At 41.9% G+C, this 17,841-nt stretch overlaps 1 protein-coding gene across 1 annotated transcript in view; it reads right to left on the bottom strand.

The window, feature by feature from the left end:
* The window catches only part of LOC104268807 (AT-rich interactive domain-containing protein 1B-like), a gene marked incomplete at both ends in the record, with an annotated part of 57,460 nt that overhangs the window by 38,563 nt on the left and 1,056 nt on the right, over positions 1-17,841 (bottom strand). The window contains one exon of the mRNA XM_009865886.1: positions 2,346-2,435. Coding sequence (XP_009864188.1) covers positions 2,346-2,435 — 90 coding nt within the window. The remainder of the gene's footprint in view (positions 1-2,345; positions 2,436-17,841) is intronic.

Raw genomic sequence — 17,841 nt, 5'->3', positions numbered from 1 at the left:
AATCAAGCTTCACAATATCTGGTAAATAATATTTTTATTCAAGTATTGAGAGCAGAGGATTATGCTCAAGAAACAATTAGTAGCCTTTTGTTCATTGAAATCTCTCTCTAAACAACGAAAGAAATGTTATACAAAGTGCTAAACCAAACAATGTTACCTTATCCTATGGAGGGTCTCTGGGTTTTTTGTTTTCATTTTCTTTTTTTTTCCCCTTTTCTTTTTTTGAGAGAAAGTGTATCAGTAAGCCAAGAGTTTAAATTACTGTAACAGATGCCTATGGATCAGGTGTCCTTAGCAGCAACGATTTTCTGCTCAGGTTTTTATCAGCAAATGACAAGCACCTTCCCTTTGAGTCCTCATCACTCCCCCTCCTTCCTTTATTCAAGTTCAGTGGAAACCAGTTCAAGCAAGAAAAGGAATCAACTAATGTAACAGCCTTTTTAAAAGGTGAAGTTTTCCATTTCAAAGGAGCCTCTAATCAATGACAGGGCGCAAAAGGGAATGCATGCATGTTTATGTGCGTATAGCACAGATTTTAGAGAAGCTTTGGGGAACATGTTTGGCAAAATCAATACGACCTAGCTAGTTACAAATTTCATACCTGCTGCATGAAACAAATGGACTTCTTGTACAAGCTGGGTCACAAGGATCATGCATATTCCAACGGATTTTGCATATGAAGAGTGCAAAAATTGCAGCATTCCAAAACACATTTTCTCTAAGAACTTACCCACAGTTCTCATACACAGCCCCCATACGGAGGAAGAACCAGAGTAAATCAATCTGTAAATTTGATTTCTCTCGCTGTTATTTATTTGTTTGATTTCCCAGTTATGGTAGCTGTCCTGTCTGTTTCACTTTTCAATACCCCTCTGCGTCTCCTGACCATACAATGACCCACAGTTTTGTTCCACAGCAGCATTGGAGAGGTTCGACCCTTCCAGTCAGATCGGCCGAACTCACTCCCCAAAGCCAGCTGAGGAACACACACTGCAGAAATAATTATTACTGGGCAATGCTAACATTTTGTATGAAGACCAAGTTGTGCCAGGAAATGTACAGACCTTTCTGAGACCCTTGGGTCTTCAAAGTCTAAATCTGATTCATCCCTGCTACCTTGTGACATTCCATCCCAGAAAGCACCACACACGTGTATTGGGTACTGAGGCACCTCTTGCCTCACCAAACATGTATGTTATTCTAAAATAATTTTAAGGGCAAAATAAGTCTCTGCACTAACAAATGTGTATAAAGAATGACTGAACAAGAAACCAAACAAATGAGTTGCGTGTGGAATTCTGTGTTTCATTTTCTCATTAATCAGCATTACTAGGGGAGGGGATGTCCAACACAGAAAATCAGCAAAAAATTAAGAATTTTTGCTCTTCTTTGTGAGTCCTCTTAGTTCCTCCTGGATGCTATCCCAGAAATTTGTCATTCTGCGAGTTCAACTTGTTTCACTGTGAGAAAACTTCTAGTATTTATGGTATCCCCATATGGTGCGACTTGGAATATTTCTGGTAGCAAGACATTTTAGGAGGGGCGTTTCATAAATAACTCCATGTTTATCACAGTTATCATGTGTCTGTTTTGCAAGCTTGTCGCTGGCACATGTTAACCACTGCATGGACGGGATGCCCAGTTTAGAGCAGTTGATGGTACGTATGGCCACGCAAAAAAGCTGTGACAAGTGTCTTTCTTGAGCTGGGGAGGAAGGACATGAAAGGAAAAGGGCTTAAAGTTTATAAATAGTAACATTCAGAATAATAAAAAAAAAGCTCTGTTTATTTTTGTGAGCACTTGCTAGGAAGCACCCGTTTAGAACAGTGCTGTCTGTGAGGTTTTCTCTTGCAAGCTTTCCAAATCGTCGAACCATTTGACTTAAATAGTTGATTTTCATTTATATATATTTTTATTCTGGAACTGGCTAGAGGACTAGCTACTGTGTCCGTGCAAAGACAGCAGGGATGAGAATTTTAAGAACAGCAGCAAAACTGCAGTGCTCATAGCTAGCACTATGTCTATACATCTTAATTCCAAGACAGACAATGCAAAGTTGAATTCTTTAGGACATGACTCAAGTATTTACAGTAAACTGCCTTTATACCCTGGCCATTCACTGCATTTTGAGAAAGCCTTGTTTCCAATTATATTTTGGGAAAATCTGCTATTCAATGCCTCTTTCCCCATAGAAGGAAAACCCCCGAGCCTTTCACAATGAGGACTGTCATTATTTTCCTTGGGAAAAGAAAAGAAATACCGGGAAATCTTACATTGCTAATGTGTGACTTAAAATGAAGGCTGCATTTGGCACCAACTAAAAAAAGGCCCAACACCTAACAAACCTCGGTCCTGTGGCATTGGTGACTGGCTCAAGGCAGGGTGGGAGCTGGATTCTGACTGGCTGCCAGGAGGCTGCGGTGGCATCTGACTGCCTGTAACACACAGAGAAAAAGGGAAAACAGACTTGCTTTTAACATGGAAATGCACAAACCCAAGCCTTTGCCGCATTTTTCAACCACTCAACATCAAAGAAAGTACCAGCTGTATAAGGCAAAGACAGAGCTCAACAGGTCTATTTTTTTCAGGTTTTTTTTTCGTTTTTTTTTCTTTTTTTGAAACCCATGGAGAAAACATGCATAAACATATTTAGCAACAGGCACAGCAAAATGTTCAATTTCGTATTGAGCGAGATCCCAACCTCACTGACATGATCCAATTTATAGCTGCAAATCTCCTGACACATATTTCTGTTAGAGAGTTTAACAATCTGCTGAACAATAGGGCTCATCCTGCCGAGCTTAAACTGGCCTCCAGCCAGGCAGACGTGGACTGCTGCCAACAATATTACCAATGAAAAATTCAGTCAATACAAAAATGACTAACAACAACAGTTTAAAAGGTATTTCAATGAATCAGTGGTTTTAATATTATTTGAATGTCCATGCAGAATATGGGAATAAAGAATATGGAGGTGCATGTGGTGAAAGTGAGGCATGTTTGAAAGAGCTCAGACAGAAAAAGGGTATCTTATTATTCAAATAAAAGCAAAGTGAAGACATTTGCTTATTAAAATATGCATCCAGAACAGACAGACCCATTTTTACAGTCTCATTCAAAAGACACCCACACAGTTTATCCACTGCCGTCTACCCACCCAAAGAGGAACAGCACTCACAGCGCTGTCTGTGAGGCTCAGGGCACAAAATGTTCCCTTACAGTATTCCCGGATTGTAAAGCAGGTCCTTATTGTGCCGATGCAAAAGTCACTCCTCTGGGTCACTGTTCCACACCGTGCCAGGCAGGGAGGTCCACACAACCACCCTCTCCCTGTATAACACCCCAAGGGCCTCCTGCCCGACTGGCAACCTGCCGGAGCAGGAGTAAGAATGAGACTCTGATGTCTCCTGGGACTGCTCTCCGCTGTGGGTTCGAGGCGCGCCTGCTCTCGACAACCCAAGCAGCCTGAGGACCACCTCAGGTTAGACGGCAAATACACGCTTTAAGCATTTAGACACCGGAGTGACAAGCACGTTATAAATAGCAGCAGACAGATTTATATCCCTCATCCTCAGAAACGGCTCGAGTTGTTTTCCGTTTGAAAGAAATGGAAAGAATAAAAACACAGGCGATAGATTTGTGCCTGCTGAGACTCATTTCCTCCTGCTCAGCAGCCGCCCCTCTGCAGCGGCGGGAGCGGGAGCGCCACGGCTGGTCCTGGGGCTGGGAGTCCGCTGATGGGGGCAGCAGGGGCTGCTCATTCTTTGGGGTGATGAAAGGCCTCAAGTCGGACGTAAACGGAAGAAAGCAAATGTGTGTCCGTGTGTGTGTGTTCCTCTGCCCTGTCCAGAGCCTGAAAAGCAACTGGCTCTCAGCGCTGACTCTGAAGAAAGGCCAGATTGCTAAAGAACAAAAAGAGAATCCACAAAATGTGGAGCGTAACCACTGCCTAGCTATTCAGATGAGGTGCATTTGCACTAAAAAACATGACAGTCAACATTACCGGGAGCAGCTGTGACAACTGTCTCAGAGATGCAAATGCTGGACTAGAGGCAGAATTGCTCCTCCAAAAGACCAAACATGCCACTCACTGCCTGAGGCTTTGGGATCCACAGCCCATTCACGAACTCTAAGGCATATGACAATAATATTCTGGCTTATGTTTTGATGTCACTCAGGAACGGGCTGTGGAGAAGGTAAGTGCCTGCATCCTAATGAACGCTTTCTGCTTGACAGAAAGGATTCAGTGACTCAAGACTGTAAACAAACAGCAAGTCCATGTTAACACAGGGCACTGCCACTTCCACTGTGTATGCCCGAGGCACTGCTATCAGACACAATACTTCAAGTAGGTCTGAACCATCTACCATTTTTACAAATACTTAAAAAAAAAAAAAGGAATAAAAGCAAGCGCAGTCCTGACTGCACCACACAGCTCCCAGTGGGATCCCTCCGCTTTAGGTGGAAGCTTGACAAACTTTGAGACACTTTAATACTGCACGGAAGATCTATGCTAGGCAACATATTCTGAATGCATTTATACGTGGTCTTTAGTTTTTTATATCGATAATAACTTCTGTTATCTGGCAAGAGCCTTACCCTGCACAGGCGGGTGTGCAAACATGGAAAGTCAAAGCCTAGAACAGTGCGTGTACGACGTATTATAAAGAAACCATTTCCTTAGGGAACAGAGACTCAGGATTTTTGCAAATTCACTGAAATTATCAACCTCAGCAAACATTAAAAACCAAAAGTTTACTTCTGATATTTTCTATATCAAAAAAACTTTAAAGTAAAATCTGTGTTTCACAAAGGAAAACAATTTCATAAACAAAACCAACACTACAATACTCTACAAGTAACAAACTCGCAAGAGAAGTGGCTGTTATGCTAATTATCAGTGGGTGCCACAAATTATCCAGGTGCTGGACATGAAAGTATTGCAGCAAAACGTTTTCCTTCAAACTGATGTTTTATCCTTAGAAGTGATCTGAAAGGTAGAAAGAGGTTAAGGACCCAGGTACCTTTGAAGACTTGAACTGAACTCTTAATTTGGGTATCTAACTCCTATTGATTGGGAGCTGATGACAGGACTTTACAAACCTTTGAAGATCCTGTCTGCCACGCTTTTTAACTTCCTTTGTCATGAAAAGAAATGACCTTAAAGATTTTCCATTTCTTTCCTTTAAATGATATTAATCCTTCTTTCAACCAGTATCATGGTTGGGATCCTCAAAAGACATTTTCAATAATACATGAACAAACTTTTGTGTTTTATTAGGGAAGGAAAACTTCTACAACAGAAAAACAACCTCCTTTCTTTTACAACAAAAATTCTACACCTACTTAAGAGAGGAACAAAAAACGCAATCATTTTTTTTCACCAATAAGACTACTGCCTCCTTTGCCCCAATGATACACAAGTGGAAGTTTAAACAGAGATGACCTTTTCCCATATTTTATATAGTACTGTTTCCACATTGGTGAGATCCTCCACCTGTACAAACTTATGCAAAGCGAATACTAGGGGTATTTCACACTATTTTTATTATGCAAAATCACAACAAACACAATAACGCATGTTAAAAGGACAGATGCTGCCACACTAGTTCTTTCACCTGGCTTTAACAGAGGAGCAAAACAGTATTCAAATTTATATAGCTACCTGTAAAATTAGTTGCTAAACTACCAAAACCAGCAGCCTACCTAATATCATGTCTGCTTTTTTTTTTTAAGTCAAGTCAGTTGAAGAGGTGAGAAAATTTTAAAATGCTTACTAGCAGAGTCATAAGCTGGTTTTCTATTTTTAAAATTATGTCGGAAATGCTTTTAAACATTTTGCCTGTGACTTTGAAAATCTATGCTTGCAATAGAGTCAGGAGAGACTACACTGCACCTTTTGAAAAATGGATTGAGAAAAGTACTAAATGGTGATTGCATTATGACTACAGCCATGAAATCTGCAGTTAAAGTGTAAAAAGTAAATTCCTTAGAGCCAACATAGCAAGAAAGAGTAGACCTTTGATATCTTGCTGAGGAGGAGCCCTTACGATGAATTATGGCCCAAATCAGTAATGTTTTGAAGCATGCTGAGGGCCCTCTGCTCCCATCACTGTAACGACACTGCAGGATGCTCAGTAGTGGTACCCTGTACCAGTTGGACAATACCTCACAGAATCCTGCCTCATCAACTGAACCAAGAAAGCACTTCAGCGATAACAGGTTCCCCCTGGGAAATTCCCAGTTAAGGAGGGAAGGAGGGATATCAGCACAGGAATTCTAAGATGCGTGAGGAACTAGGAAACAGGGGGGGCAGGAGACTGACCACAACCTGAGTTGGGCTGGAGGAAAGGCAGAAGTTAAAGATCTCGTGAGTTGTCTTTAGGACAATTCTGAAACTAATTCAGGAATTAAGAACAAGGACTGGATTAAAGACATTGGCTGATTATGGAATCCTAGTCAATGCAGAAGATGACCAAGATACTACCTAACAAACTGGATTGCTTTTTTTGGCTGGAGTAACAAAAATGCAGACATTTATACTCACAGACCAGAAACAGGCCTTTTCTAACTGAAGAGAGCTGTAGAGTTATCAGTTAGAAATGGGAGGAGGAAAGGAAGGTAAATCTGACCATATTTGTTGACTTACAAATGGTTATAAACTACAGATGGTTAGAGCTAACCTTCTGATGTCAGCGTGACTCAAACAAATTTAGTATTAGGATGAATTAGGAGAATTGTTTCCAGCAGAGTTAAGGAAACGTAACACTATTGCTGACGTGTCACTGGTGAGCCTCACACAGACAAAACCAGAAAGCCTGACGCTAACTGGAATGGGAACCAAGAACAGCCACTAGAATAATGTGACAGAAGGCTGAAAGAGTGAGTTATTACTTAGCACTGCAAAAACTAAAGCTGTGATTTTGTGACTTCTTTTTAAAAATACATTTGCAGCTAAATATCAGGGAGGAAAAAGAGCACAATGTTTAGGATGATAATCAAACCATTACTGAAATCTGGAACAACTTCCTTTTATAAATAACGGTGTCCAGGAAACCTAGTAATCAAGATGAAATCTGCTCAAATAATGGGATTATATCACACAGTCAATGTGACAGTAAAGGCTTGCAGACCAGAAGGGACATTCTGGGTCTTGGATCCCCACACTAGAAATGAAAGAGCATAAATAGGCTTCTATATGGCATTATTTTAAATGAGCTCTTCAGGAAATTGAAAGTGAGGTGCAAATGACCTCAAAGGAAAGAAATTTTGCTATGAGTAGCATAAAGGGAAACTGGTCATGTGGTTTGCGTTATCTCTTTCATCTTAGAAAGCCTATGACCCATTAAGAATAAAGTTTATTGTCTTCCTTAATTTAGGCACTGTAGCTAAGCCTCCTGTTGTACCGATGGTGTTTTTAAAAGGACTTACTCATTTGAGTATGAAGCAAGGGTTGCCTGCATATCCCCCAAAATTAAGACGCATAAAACACTAAAGCTTTCCTTGTAACTATATAGTAACCTGAGCACCGATGCTTCAGAAGTCCAGTGACACAAAGACCCTTTCAAATAGAGCAGTTGTGGCCCCGCTGAACCACTCTGTGGGAGATACACAGAGTCAGGCGCGCTTGAACCAAGCCCTCTGGCTGTGCTCAGCACCACGCCGCAGCTAAAAAACCCTTGATAGCAAGAGCAATGCTGGTAAGCCACTGCTGCCTGCTCACCCAGACGGTTTCCACCTTTCCAAACTGGGAGCCCGGGACTAAGCCTGCCACAGGATGCTTTCAGAGGCTGGCTGCACGGCTTGCTCAAGGCGAGATCGCAAATGGCTGATTTGTTCGGCTGCAGCAACACGAAGTGTCTGTAAACTCGAAGTCAGACTATGGATGCTCCACGTTACAAAAAGTTATCAAGCTGTTGTTGGGCCTGGCCCTGATTTTCTGCATTACCTCTTAAAACGAATGCATCAGGCTCCAAAGACACAAGACTCCCTAACATACGTATCACTGACAATCCACGGAAAACCAACCAAGAGGTGAAAAAACCCACTTCTCATGAAAGTACATAATTCTCAGGCTATTAATCCTTAAAAGTTACACTCCACCTTACTTTTTGTATTTGTGTTACATTTACCACATCAAGGACTGGGTTGTAAGCAAGTTCCAGAGATGTTACAGTAACCTAAGTGCTAAATTACTCTCAAATCTCCATTAAAAAATGCAATATTAAGCTAAGGTAGCAGAACCATAGCTCTGACTTTTCTCTGCACACATGCAATAGCATAAACATCCTAATTTCACGACCAGAAGCTGTTTGTTTGACATGATATAACATTTAATTCAAAGAAAAGTTGACACTGATAGGATGAGGTAGCTATTCAGTATTTTGTTTCAGCCTCATTATTCGGCATGTAGTCCCAAGGTATTACTTATGGAACACCATTCAAATGTCACCCTCAGTACAGAATAATTCATTATATTTGGGACTTTTTTACAAAAAAAGAATTAGGTAGCTGAAATTGGGGCTTGCCAAGTTAGACATCCAAGTTTCATTCCCAGGTTGTGCAACCTCTGAGTCAGGTATGAAGACTTTTCACTAGTACTTGGGAGTACAAAGTGAAATAACCATTAGTACTGCCTAAACTGATAACGGCCTGAGTAGCAAGGGGCAGGAAAGTAAATATATTGTGCCTCCAGGCCAAAGCTGACACTGCTTGGGAGGGAAGGAAGGGTAGCAGCAGTCACTTTAGGATGGTCGCTTTCATCCACCCCCCATCCAGAAGTCACCTCTGCGTTTGGACTGAAGCGAAGCACCGCAGCATTCTTTCCTGAGATTTTGGCAGCAAGCCCAAAGCAAGCTGTCAGCGGAAATCTTCAAAAGGCTGAGACTCACCCGAATAATGAACGGATTTCCAGTAGGCCACAGCAAGCACCTCTCTGCCTGAGGACTATTCCTCTCCGACAAATTTCAAAATCCTGCTGCAAACCAGGAAGGCACTAGAGCTCCTCAAAATTAAGGATGCATCATTTATTTATTTATATAAGCGAAGGCATAAGTCAGTCTAAATCTAGGGATTACTGCTTCTCTATCCTCAGTAATACCCACCTCAGATCTGTAATTTGACTTTACAGTTATGAAAAGTTTCATTTTGGGGGATCAAATTCTTTCTGCTTTCACCTCTGCTTAACTCCATGCTCATTTAATGCATTATTTCCATTAAGCTCAGGAGAGCTCCCAGCCCAGGGTATTTCTGCTGGAGGCCAATCTAGAATGGCACAGCCCAGGATAGCAACCAGTTAAATCTTTTCTAATCTCCGCATTCAGAAATGGTGGCTCACAGCGGCTGGCACGCAGGAACTGAATAGAGCAGGCAAGCTCGTATTTCTCTCACCAGGCCAAATTAATAAAAACAAAACCTGATTTCCCTTTCTCATTTTCCTATTCTTCCTGCTCCCCAATATTTTTCCTCTTTCAGACAATTTTTTCTGGTTGTTGTTTGAGAAGCTTAATGTTTGGCTGCCTTCTGAAGAAATGGGCACAGTGACAGATGAAAGGCCGTATTCATCGCCTAATTCAGAATAGGGAAAAACCGACTGCTGTGCATTTAAGATTCTAACAACCTTGCAATTTTGTATAGCCATTTCCCCAACCCGTTCTTTTGAAGAAATCTGCTTTTATTCTGTTAATAACTAACCACAGTTACAGCAGCATGGATCCGATTAGCAGTTCTTAGGCTACAAAGGAGAGGGGGGGGAGGGCTGTGAACAGGGTTGCCAATTTGTCCACCTGGGTCCCCAGGAGAAAGATTAGATGAGGCGCCTGCTCCTTTCTTCCCCACTCGCTCGCTGCTCTGCACTAGACAGACCTCTTCAAAGCTCAGCCACTGACTTCATTTTTTTTCCCTTTTTCCGTTCTTAAGTCTCATTTAACCGCCCCTCCACATGTTTTATACTCTGTGTCACCGCATCCCTCCAAAGCGATGGTGTGAACTGGGATGAGAGGGGCTGGCTGGGAGAGGCTGTGGCTGCAGCTTGCCCAGCGCTTTCTCACACCTCTCTGGGGCCTCTGAATTGCTTTTTGATTTTGCAAATTGTATTTTTTTAAATTTGTGTAAACAGTTGGAAAAAAATGTCTATGTTCTTTAGGGAAGGATGCAACCCTGCACTCCTACTGTAATTTTTTACTCCATCCTTTTAAGTCCTTCATAAAAATGACAGTTTTTGCTTGCATTTAGACTGAACTAGAAGACTGCAAAGGGCTGCATGGATTAGTAACTCATAATTACTTGGGACATGACACTGTACGTTTGTTAATGCAAAAAGCAAATGCTTAAAAAACCCACATTCTCTATTTCTGTATAGAATGTCAATTAGTCAGAATATAAAATTGTAATTGATGCAAGTGCTACATATCTAAAAGCTCCTAACAAAAGACAAGGCAGTATTTATTCCTTATATTTGCCTCATTTCTTCCTTCCAGAAATGAAACCTACCCTGCCACAAAACTGAAACTTAAAGTTTCAGAATTCCACACAGGAGGTTAATCCAAATTTCAAACTGAAGAATTTTTTCACTATCAATGCTCATTATCTAGACTGCATTTATAACTACGAGGAGAGTTTTTCTCTAACCTATTTCTCATTGTGTTTACTGTTTTTAAGAGCCTGAGAAGCACAAGAAACGTAGCAGATGTACACTTTTAGTATTTGTCACCTAATAAAAACCTTAACTCCCGATTTTAACATTGCTGAATTCTAACAAAACCACGTATCAACTTTCATTTATAATATTTGCAGTGTGAAAACATGCAAGAAAGGGTAAACGTGAATTGAAATTGCTCTTTCTTTACCCTTGATCCAGCTACACGAAAGAATCGCTCAGAATAAATATTCATCGTCAGGCGGCATTAGCTCAAAAGACCCGCAGTGATGGAGCTTCACTCCTCCTGCTCCTCCTGACTCTCTCAAGTTCAGGCAAGCAGGTAGAAATTGAAGGAGCACTGATATGGAGCAATGAACTGTTTTGCTAGTCCTGTCTGCTACTTCTCACACTAGTCCATTGCTTGTGATTATTGGGTGTTTTAGCAGCAAAATGTATGTGTTCTCATTGATGCCATTCTCAAAAGGAACAAATTCTTAGATAATCTAGTTTTTCTTATTGCGTTACATGGCATATTATGCAGCCCTGGTCTCAATGGTTCTCAGAGATGGAGAAGAAAAGGGCAAGTTGAATACATAAAGGATAAAAGCCCCTTGAGGCAAACCCACTTCCAAAAACCATTTGGTGGGTCTGATCTTCCTGAAAACAAGATCTATCATGCCATATTTCATCTTGCCCAACAACGATAAGCTCCAAAGACCAGGACAGGAGTGGAGCAATTCTTCATGTATTTTTAATCAACTGAGAACTTTCATCTGGCAAGCTCCCTCCACAAGGTCACACACACCATGCGCGGCCACGTGCCTCTCATGCAGTTTGCAAACGCCAACTTCTATGTCAGCTTCTGTATGGAAGGGGGAGTATCTACGTTAGCAACCCCTGGTTATATCATTTATAAACATGCAGATGCGGATTATTAAAGATTAATGCATTTTGGTCGGCATTCCGTTTGTCTCACGCCGAAACCAATTCTGTTCTTCATTAGTCAACGACAACCCACATCACCCTGTTGTGGAAGAGAAATCAAAGGTGCAAGCGTGAATTGAGAATAAGTGATGAAACTGATTACTAAGAAACTTAACGGCTGTAATCAATCAACACATCACAATAATTTGAGTCCACTGTTATCTGGAGATGGGGAACAAACAGAAAAGCTCACCGCTACAGTGAGTTGTTCTTTTGTGCTTGCTTTCTAAAAACACACTTTGCAATTTGACTTCCGTATCTACCTAGGGAGCGATGCTGTCAAAGGGCCATTCAAATCTTTCAAGCCACAGTTCAACTCGCAAGAAGTCTGTCTCTAAGGAGGAGAAAGAATAACCTGCTTTTCATTAATTTTTAAAAAAATTATTATCTGGAGGTAGTGAAAATGTTCTTCTTTTGAGGCTAAATGGCTATTTTTTAGCTGGCATAGAATTAATGCAAGTCAATTGTTCAGGTTCCTTCTTCTAAGCAGGGACACTCCATGTATCCATCTAGTCAAGTCTGACACTACAAAGCACAAAGGCCCCTTAGAATATATCTAATAGCAGTGATACAGAGTTCACTGAAAACCTGAAAACTCCAAAGCCTATCCCATCACAGAAACCAAACCACTTAGGACATTTATACTCTATTTTACCTAGGTATAACAACCATCTGTTCAACAACAGCAAAAACATATTGATGGAAACATGAGAGGCTTTTCCCATTCGTGCTTAGTATTGCAAAGGATGAGGGAGTGAAAGACAACCTTTTAATTTATGATTATACACAAATAAATGCTCTACTTGGCAACACAAAGAAAGAAAGAGATTCTATGCTTGTGTAGCCAAATAAGGAAAGGACAAACCACCCCAAACACTGACAACCAAATAAACACTGTACTAAATTTCTTGACAAAAATACAAGTGGGCTGAGAAAAAGGTCAGGAAGAAACACACAGGCCTAACGATTAAATGTAAACAATAATTGTCCAACAACAGGCCTTAAAGCATACATCTAAAACTAACAACGAACATACCTGTCAAGTCTTGGCGGCTGTGGTTAAGTGTATTTGAAGTTTGTTACGTGAACCAGAGCACATGCACAATTATGCAAAGATTTTAATTGGATTTCAACAGCCGTCTTACCCTAGGTGGATTTGTACCAGCACGGGGCTACCAGTGACTCACACCAAGCTGAGAGAAGTGACCTGCGCAGCACCAGCAGCCCATGGCCCGCCACGCTGGCCCTTCCAAGGGTGGCTGCCAGGACGGTGAAAACAGGCCCGGCAGGAATCAACAGGGAGGAGAAACCAGGCACCAGGCAGAGGACAACTACAGGGACACGAGTGCTACCAATTTGGCCGTCTGGGGGAGGTTTACAGGAAGCCTTTGTAAGGTGCTGGATGACCCTCGGTGCCGTGCCTGCCCAGACACTTTCAGGGTGTTCAGTCCATGGGGCACAAACGCTTGTCGCTGGTTTACACAGCAATTGAGCACCGAAATTGGAATGTGTGGCCATGAAATATAAACTCTGATAAAACAGATATTAAGCAACTGAAAATAATAAAACCCAAAAACTATCCCTGAAAAATAACCAGCCAGGGCATGCCGGTTTTGGTGATTTACTGTTTTTCTATCTGAAACTTAACATAGAGCTGATGAAAAACAGCAGGTTGATGGTGCTCTGTCATCAGGAAAACCTAGCAAGGGGCACTCGAACAGTGCGTATCTGTCTCATTTCGTCTCCTGCACCTGTTCTGGGAAGACCACCTCTGCAGAGAAGGATACCTCCCTGACCCCTCTGGCCAGACTGCAAGGATAGCAGCAGTTCTGATAGTGCCTTTTGTAGCACAGGCTCTCCTAAAGAAACTAAAATGAGACTATTTAGTTATTTCACAAACCCTTAAAACAATAGATTCTTAATCAGTCGTAACCTGGGCTGAATTCTGATAGGTATCACAGGTTACATGCTCCATATGCTAGAAGCAATGCCTCAGGTTAGAGCGCCTTACAATTTGCCTGTTTTTCCTCTTGTCAAAAGACAAACTCTAAATGTTGTTCAAATCCTTCAAAAGGAAGGGTTTTAAACTACTGCTATGTGAAACATTCACGTATTTCATTGGTAAGCATTCTACATTTGCAAAACTGCTGAATAGATGTTTTGTGCACTAGCAGTGATTAAGAACACAGCTACGTCAATGGCATTTTGTGTTTTGTTTTTTTTTTCTGGTCTGGATGCCAATGAACAGCATGCATCTTCCTCACAACAAGCTGTTGCAAGATTTTTGCCTCCGGAGAAGCTGAGGGGAAAATATTGATAGATGTGTTAAAATAATCTTTCTAGACAAGGGGATGACATCCATTTTACAAGGAAATAGTTCCCTTTCTTGTTTCGCAATTATTTTAGAGAATCTGTAAACTTCAACCAAAAATATAGTATTACAAATTCACTTTCATACTGTAGTCTTCTCTCTGTCGAATAAATGTTGAAAAAGAGTCCATGCTGTATAACATACCAGCAGCAGTGACCAATGGACTAAGTACGTGCAATAGCTCAAGCCCTAGGAAAAGATTTTCCCAAATTCTTATTTGAAACAAGATCTGTCCAATCGGCTTGTCTTATTGCAGCCACTTCTGGAAACAGTTCAGCTCTTAGCCTTCTCCTTTCACAGGGTATGAAAGAAAGCATCGCTCCCATTCAGACTTTTGCACTTTTGGACTATGAGAGACTATTGCTCATTTTTTGACTCTCTCAGCATTTTAGTCACTCCAGTCTACCCACACAGTGACTCACATGCACATCAAGGCAAGTTTTCTCGTTGCAGCTCTCTCTGGGCATCTCATTCCCCTCTTGTTCCTTTTTCGCCTGGAGTGCTAGCTGTAATTCTCTAATTCTGACGGGTCCTGGATTTCAAACTAGGTAGATGATCAATACAGGAGGGGAAGACCTCCAGGTTTGCAGAGAGTAGAGCTGAACACTGAATGGAACATGGGCACTGATTCATATATTTATCAGAATTAAAAATTGGGGTCCTTTTTAATCAGAGGAGGGTGCTGACCACTGGGTAGTATAAATTAAGACGACTGGCAATAGCATTCCTAAGTGAGAGTATCCACACATGGATTTCTTCCTGAAAATTATAACTCTATCTGTGTCCCAGCGCCTTGGTGAAAGAAGACATCAATACAATTGTAATAAAAACAACGATGCCTAACAGAATGAAAATAAGCTTGTTTGTTCAGAAAGTAAATGTAACTTATTAAAAGCACAAGTCAAAATACTGATCTATGCGAAAAAAATACTTTTACATTTTTCTAAAGATACCATTTGCTATTCTTTACTAGTATAGTGTATCCATCTCTTCTATACAGATAAAAATTGCTGCAGAGGTCTTAAAATAATACAATCTCTCAACTTGTGAAAAATCTGCTTGTCCATCATGGGTTAAGGGATTCCTCGCCTATCAGCAATCTTCAGCAGAACTCTTAATATTGAAAATTTTTTGCTGCTTACACCGCTGACAAAAGAGCTGACAAAAGCCTTTGGCCACTGAGATCAAAACTGGGGATGGGGGGGAGAAAGGGGAGTTTAGCTTATTTACATTTTTGCTTTGTTAGTAAACTGGAATGGCTGGAGCAGGAGGGAAGGTAAAAAAAAAAGGGAGAGAAAAGTGAAATTAACAGCCACTAAATCTTCTGGCAACAGCAGTGCATTTTGATGATGTGCTGCGTCAGCTTCCACTAATGGTTTAGGGTTGAATCAGGCACAGTTCAAGACCCAAAGCAGTGCAGGGCATCACATCTCATTCTTTGGAAGAACATGTACCCTAATTATGGCTTCAAAATAAAGGATTTCTGGCAAAGCGGAACAACGATCTACTTAACAGAAAATCAGAATGTCATTCTGAAACCCTAAAAATCATAAAAGGGTAGGATTTCAGTCCTGCAATGAATGTGTACCTGAACTAGAAGTGTTACCATCTTGAGACGAAGCTATCTTTCTGAACAAAACCCTCTGAAGTTGCTTTTTCTGCTCCTAGGGGTTAATGTCCCCGGTCTATTCCAGTAATGCGAATGGAAACAAACGCTGCGTATGTGTCTGTGCCACTTAGCACACAAAATATCTGCCCAGTATTTCAGAGAGCACAGGAAGGAAATGCCCACTGAGCTAGGGACGTGCCAATGTCAGTGGTGCCTGTGCCAGTCCATTCCCGTGAAATTCGCGGCGTGTGGCAGAAAGCAATGCGGGGCAGCAGGTTTGCAGTGGGGTGGAGAGACAGCTTAAACAGGCAGTGGAAAAGAATCAGCCATTTGGGAGGTTTAATAGGGGGCTGTTTGTTTGTCTGCCCTTTTGATGTTAAATTAGTCTTCAATTTCGTTGCAAGGAAGGAGGCACTGGGAAAGGGATGCTTCTCTTCCAGTAAACCCTGGGAAAGCAACACCTTTATTTTAACGGCCTTCCCACCAAGAACCCCCTGCAACATTTTGGCTTTCCCTAGCCATAGCTATCAGCAACACAACAGCTGCTCATTTTACAATGACTTGCTGGAGAGAGAATGATTGAAAGAGCCAATCTATGTCACATGGAGAAGCTGTGGCACAACATTGCAGGAGGTAATAGGAGAGGAATGAGGTCAGAACAAACAAGGGTAGGGTGAGAACGGAGAGGAAAATAGCAGCGAACAAAATTACTGAAGGCGAGACGCTGTGCTATACACAATCTAGGTTTAAAAAAGGCCACAACCAGAACGCTGCAAGCAGCCACAGAAATGCAAACAAGCTCTGTGCCACTTTTTCATAGGGTCTTGGGAATACGGCTGATGAAAAGAAGTACCAAAGTCCTAGTAATGGGGGACAATGGTGAGAATATGCTTAGATGAAGGAGCAGTCTAATTTGCATGGCTTGAAAGTCCCAGCACCCGGTGGCGTCCCACTAGTCGCGGGGTTTTAAATAGCAGCCTCACTCATGTCATTTTGTAGCTTGAGAAACGCAGCAGCAGCAATGGTACCGCAGCTGCCCAGCTCCCCTCTGGAGCAGGCTGCACTAGCTCACGCCTGGAAGTTCACCTTTAGCAAAATCGCTGCAGAGACCCACGTCGGGGAAACAGCGGTGAGCTATTTAGCTTTAGTGCCATTCATAAAAATCCTTCCTGAGGAACAGTTGCTTTTGTGTTACCATGGCAGACCAGAAAACCACCATGCAAAATGGTGGTGCAGGACTTGTATGAAGAGGCAATACTATTCACTAGGCCAGTCACAAAAATGAGCTTTTGGGCTCAGCTGAAGAGACAAAGTGACTTTGGCTTTGACCTTTGGGCCCACACCCCATGTATTTTTACCCTAGATGGGTCAACTGGTTCCACAGAAGTTACGACTTTCCCCTACACATTGTCCTGGTCCCATCCTTACCTATCATGGCTACAGTAAAGCTACTTTCAACATCACAATGTTCTTTCCCTCTTCAGCAATCAGGCTGCTAAAATGCCAATCTATTTACCTGCCTGAATGAGACTGTGGGAAAATGCTACCTTTCGTGCTAGGTGGACTATCTGGCTTCACTCAGCAACAGGGATGGGCTTCTGTGCCACGTCCTGGGAAACACGTTGCAATTTCAAAGCTACCACACTGCACGTAACGCGGGCATTGCGGCCCTGCTGCTGTCCCCGCTACTACTGTCCCACCTGAGCACAGGCTGCAGGTCCAAGTGGCTGCAGAGGGAAGAAACAACTGTAGGGCATTCATGCAGCATCAGGGTTCAACACCCTCAGGCCACATTTAGTATGCAACGTTCCTGCATGCACCGAGCTTACTGCCCTTAGCTTATCTCGTTTAACCTCTGTATACAAACAGGCATGAACATTTTACACAGATACCTTTGTCCTGAATACTGAAATACACACTACTCAACTGAATTTTAACCTGCATTTGGTTTATAGTACATCTAATGAGAAGGCATCACTGTCTTTGTTTCTTTTAACTGAGCTCCATGTTGACTTTTTTGTGGTTTTGTCAGCAACTGATGTCATCCCTGGGGCAATGTCAGCAGACTCCTACTCTTAGGATTCCTCTGGTATTCAAAATGTCAGAAAACAACCAAAAACTTGAGTAGAAAGAGAATAAACTAATCTGAAATACCAAATACATGCTGCTGCCTGACGCCCTGCAAGGAACATGCCAGATGGGTGGAGACAAGGAAAGAACTGGAATTAATGCCTGTCT

The sequence above is a fragment of the Apaloderma vittatum genome, unplaced genomic scaffold, assembly GCF_000703405.1.
Source record: "Apaloderma vittatum isolate BGI_N311 unplaced genomic scaffold, ASM70340v1 scaffold20003, whole genome shotgun sequence".
Classification (NCBI taxonomy): Eukaryota; Metazoa; Chordata; class Aves; order Trogoniformes; family Trogonidae; genus Apaloderma; species Apaloderma vittatum.
Note: the sequence above shows the minus strand (reverse complement) of the source record. Positions and strands in the feature narration are given on the sequence as shown.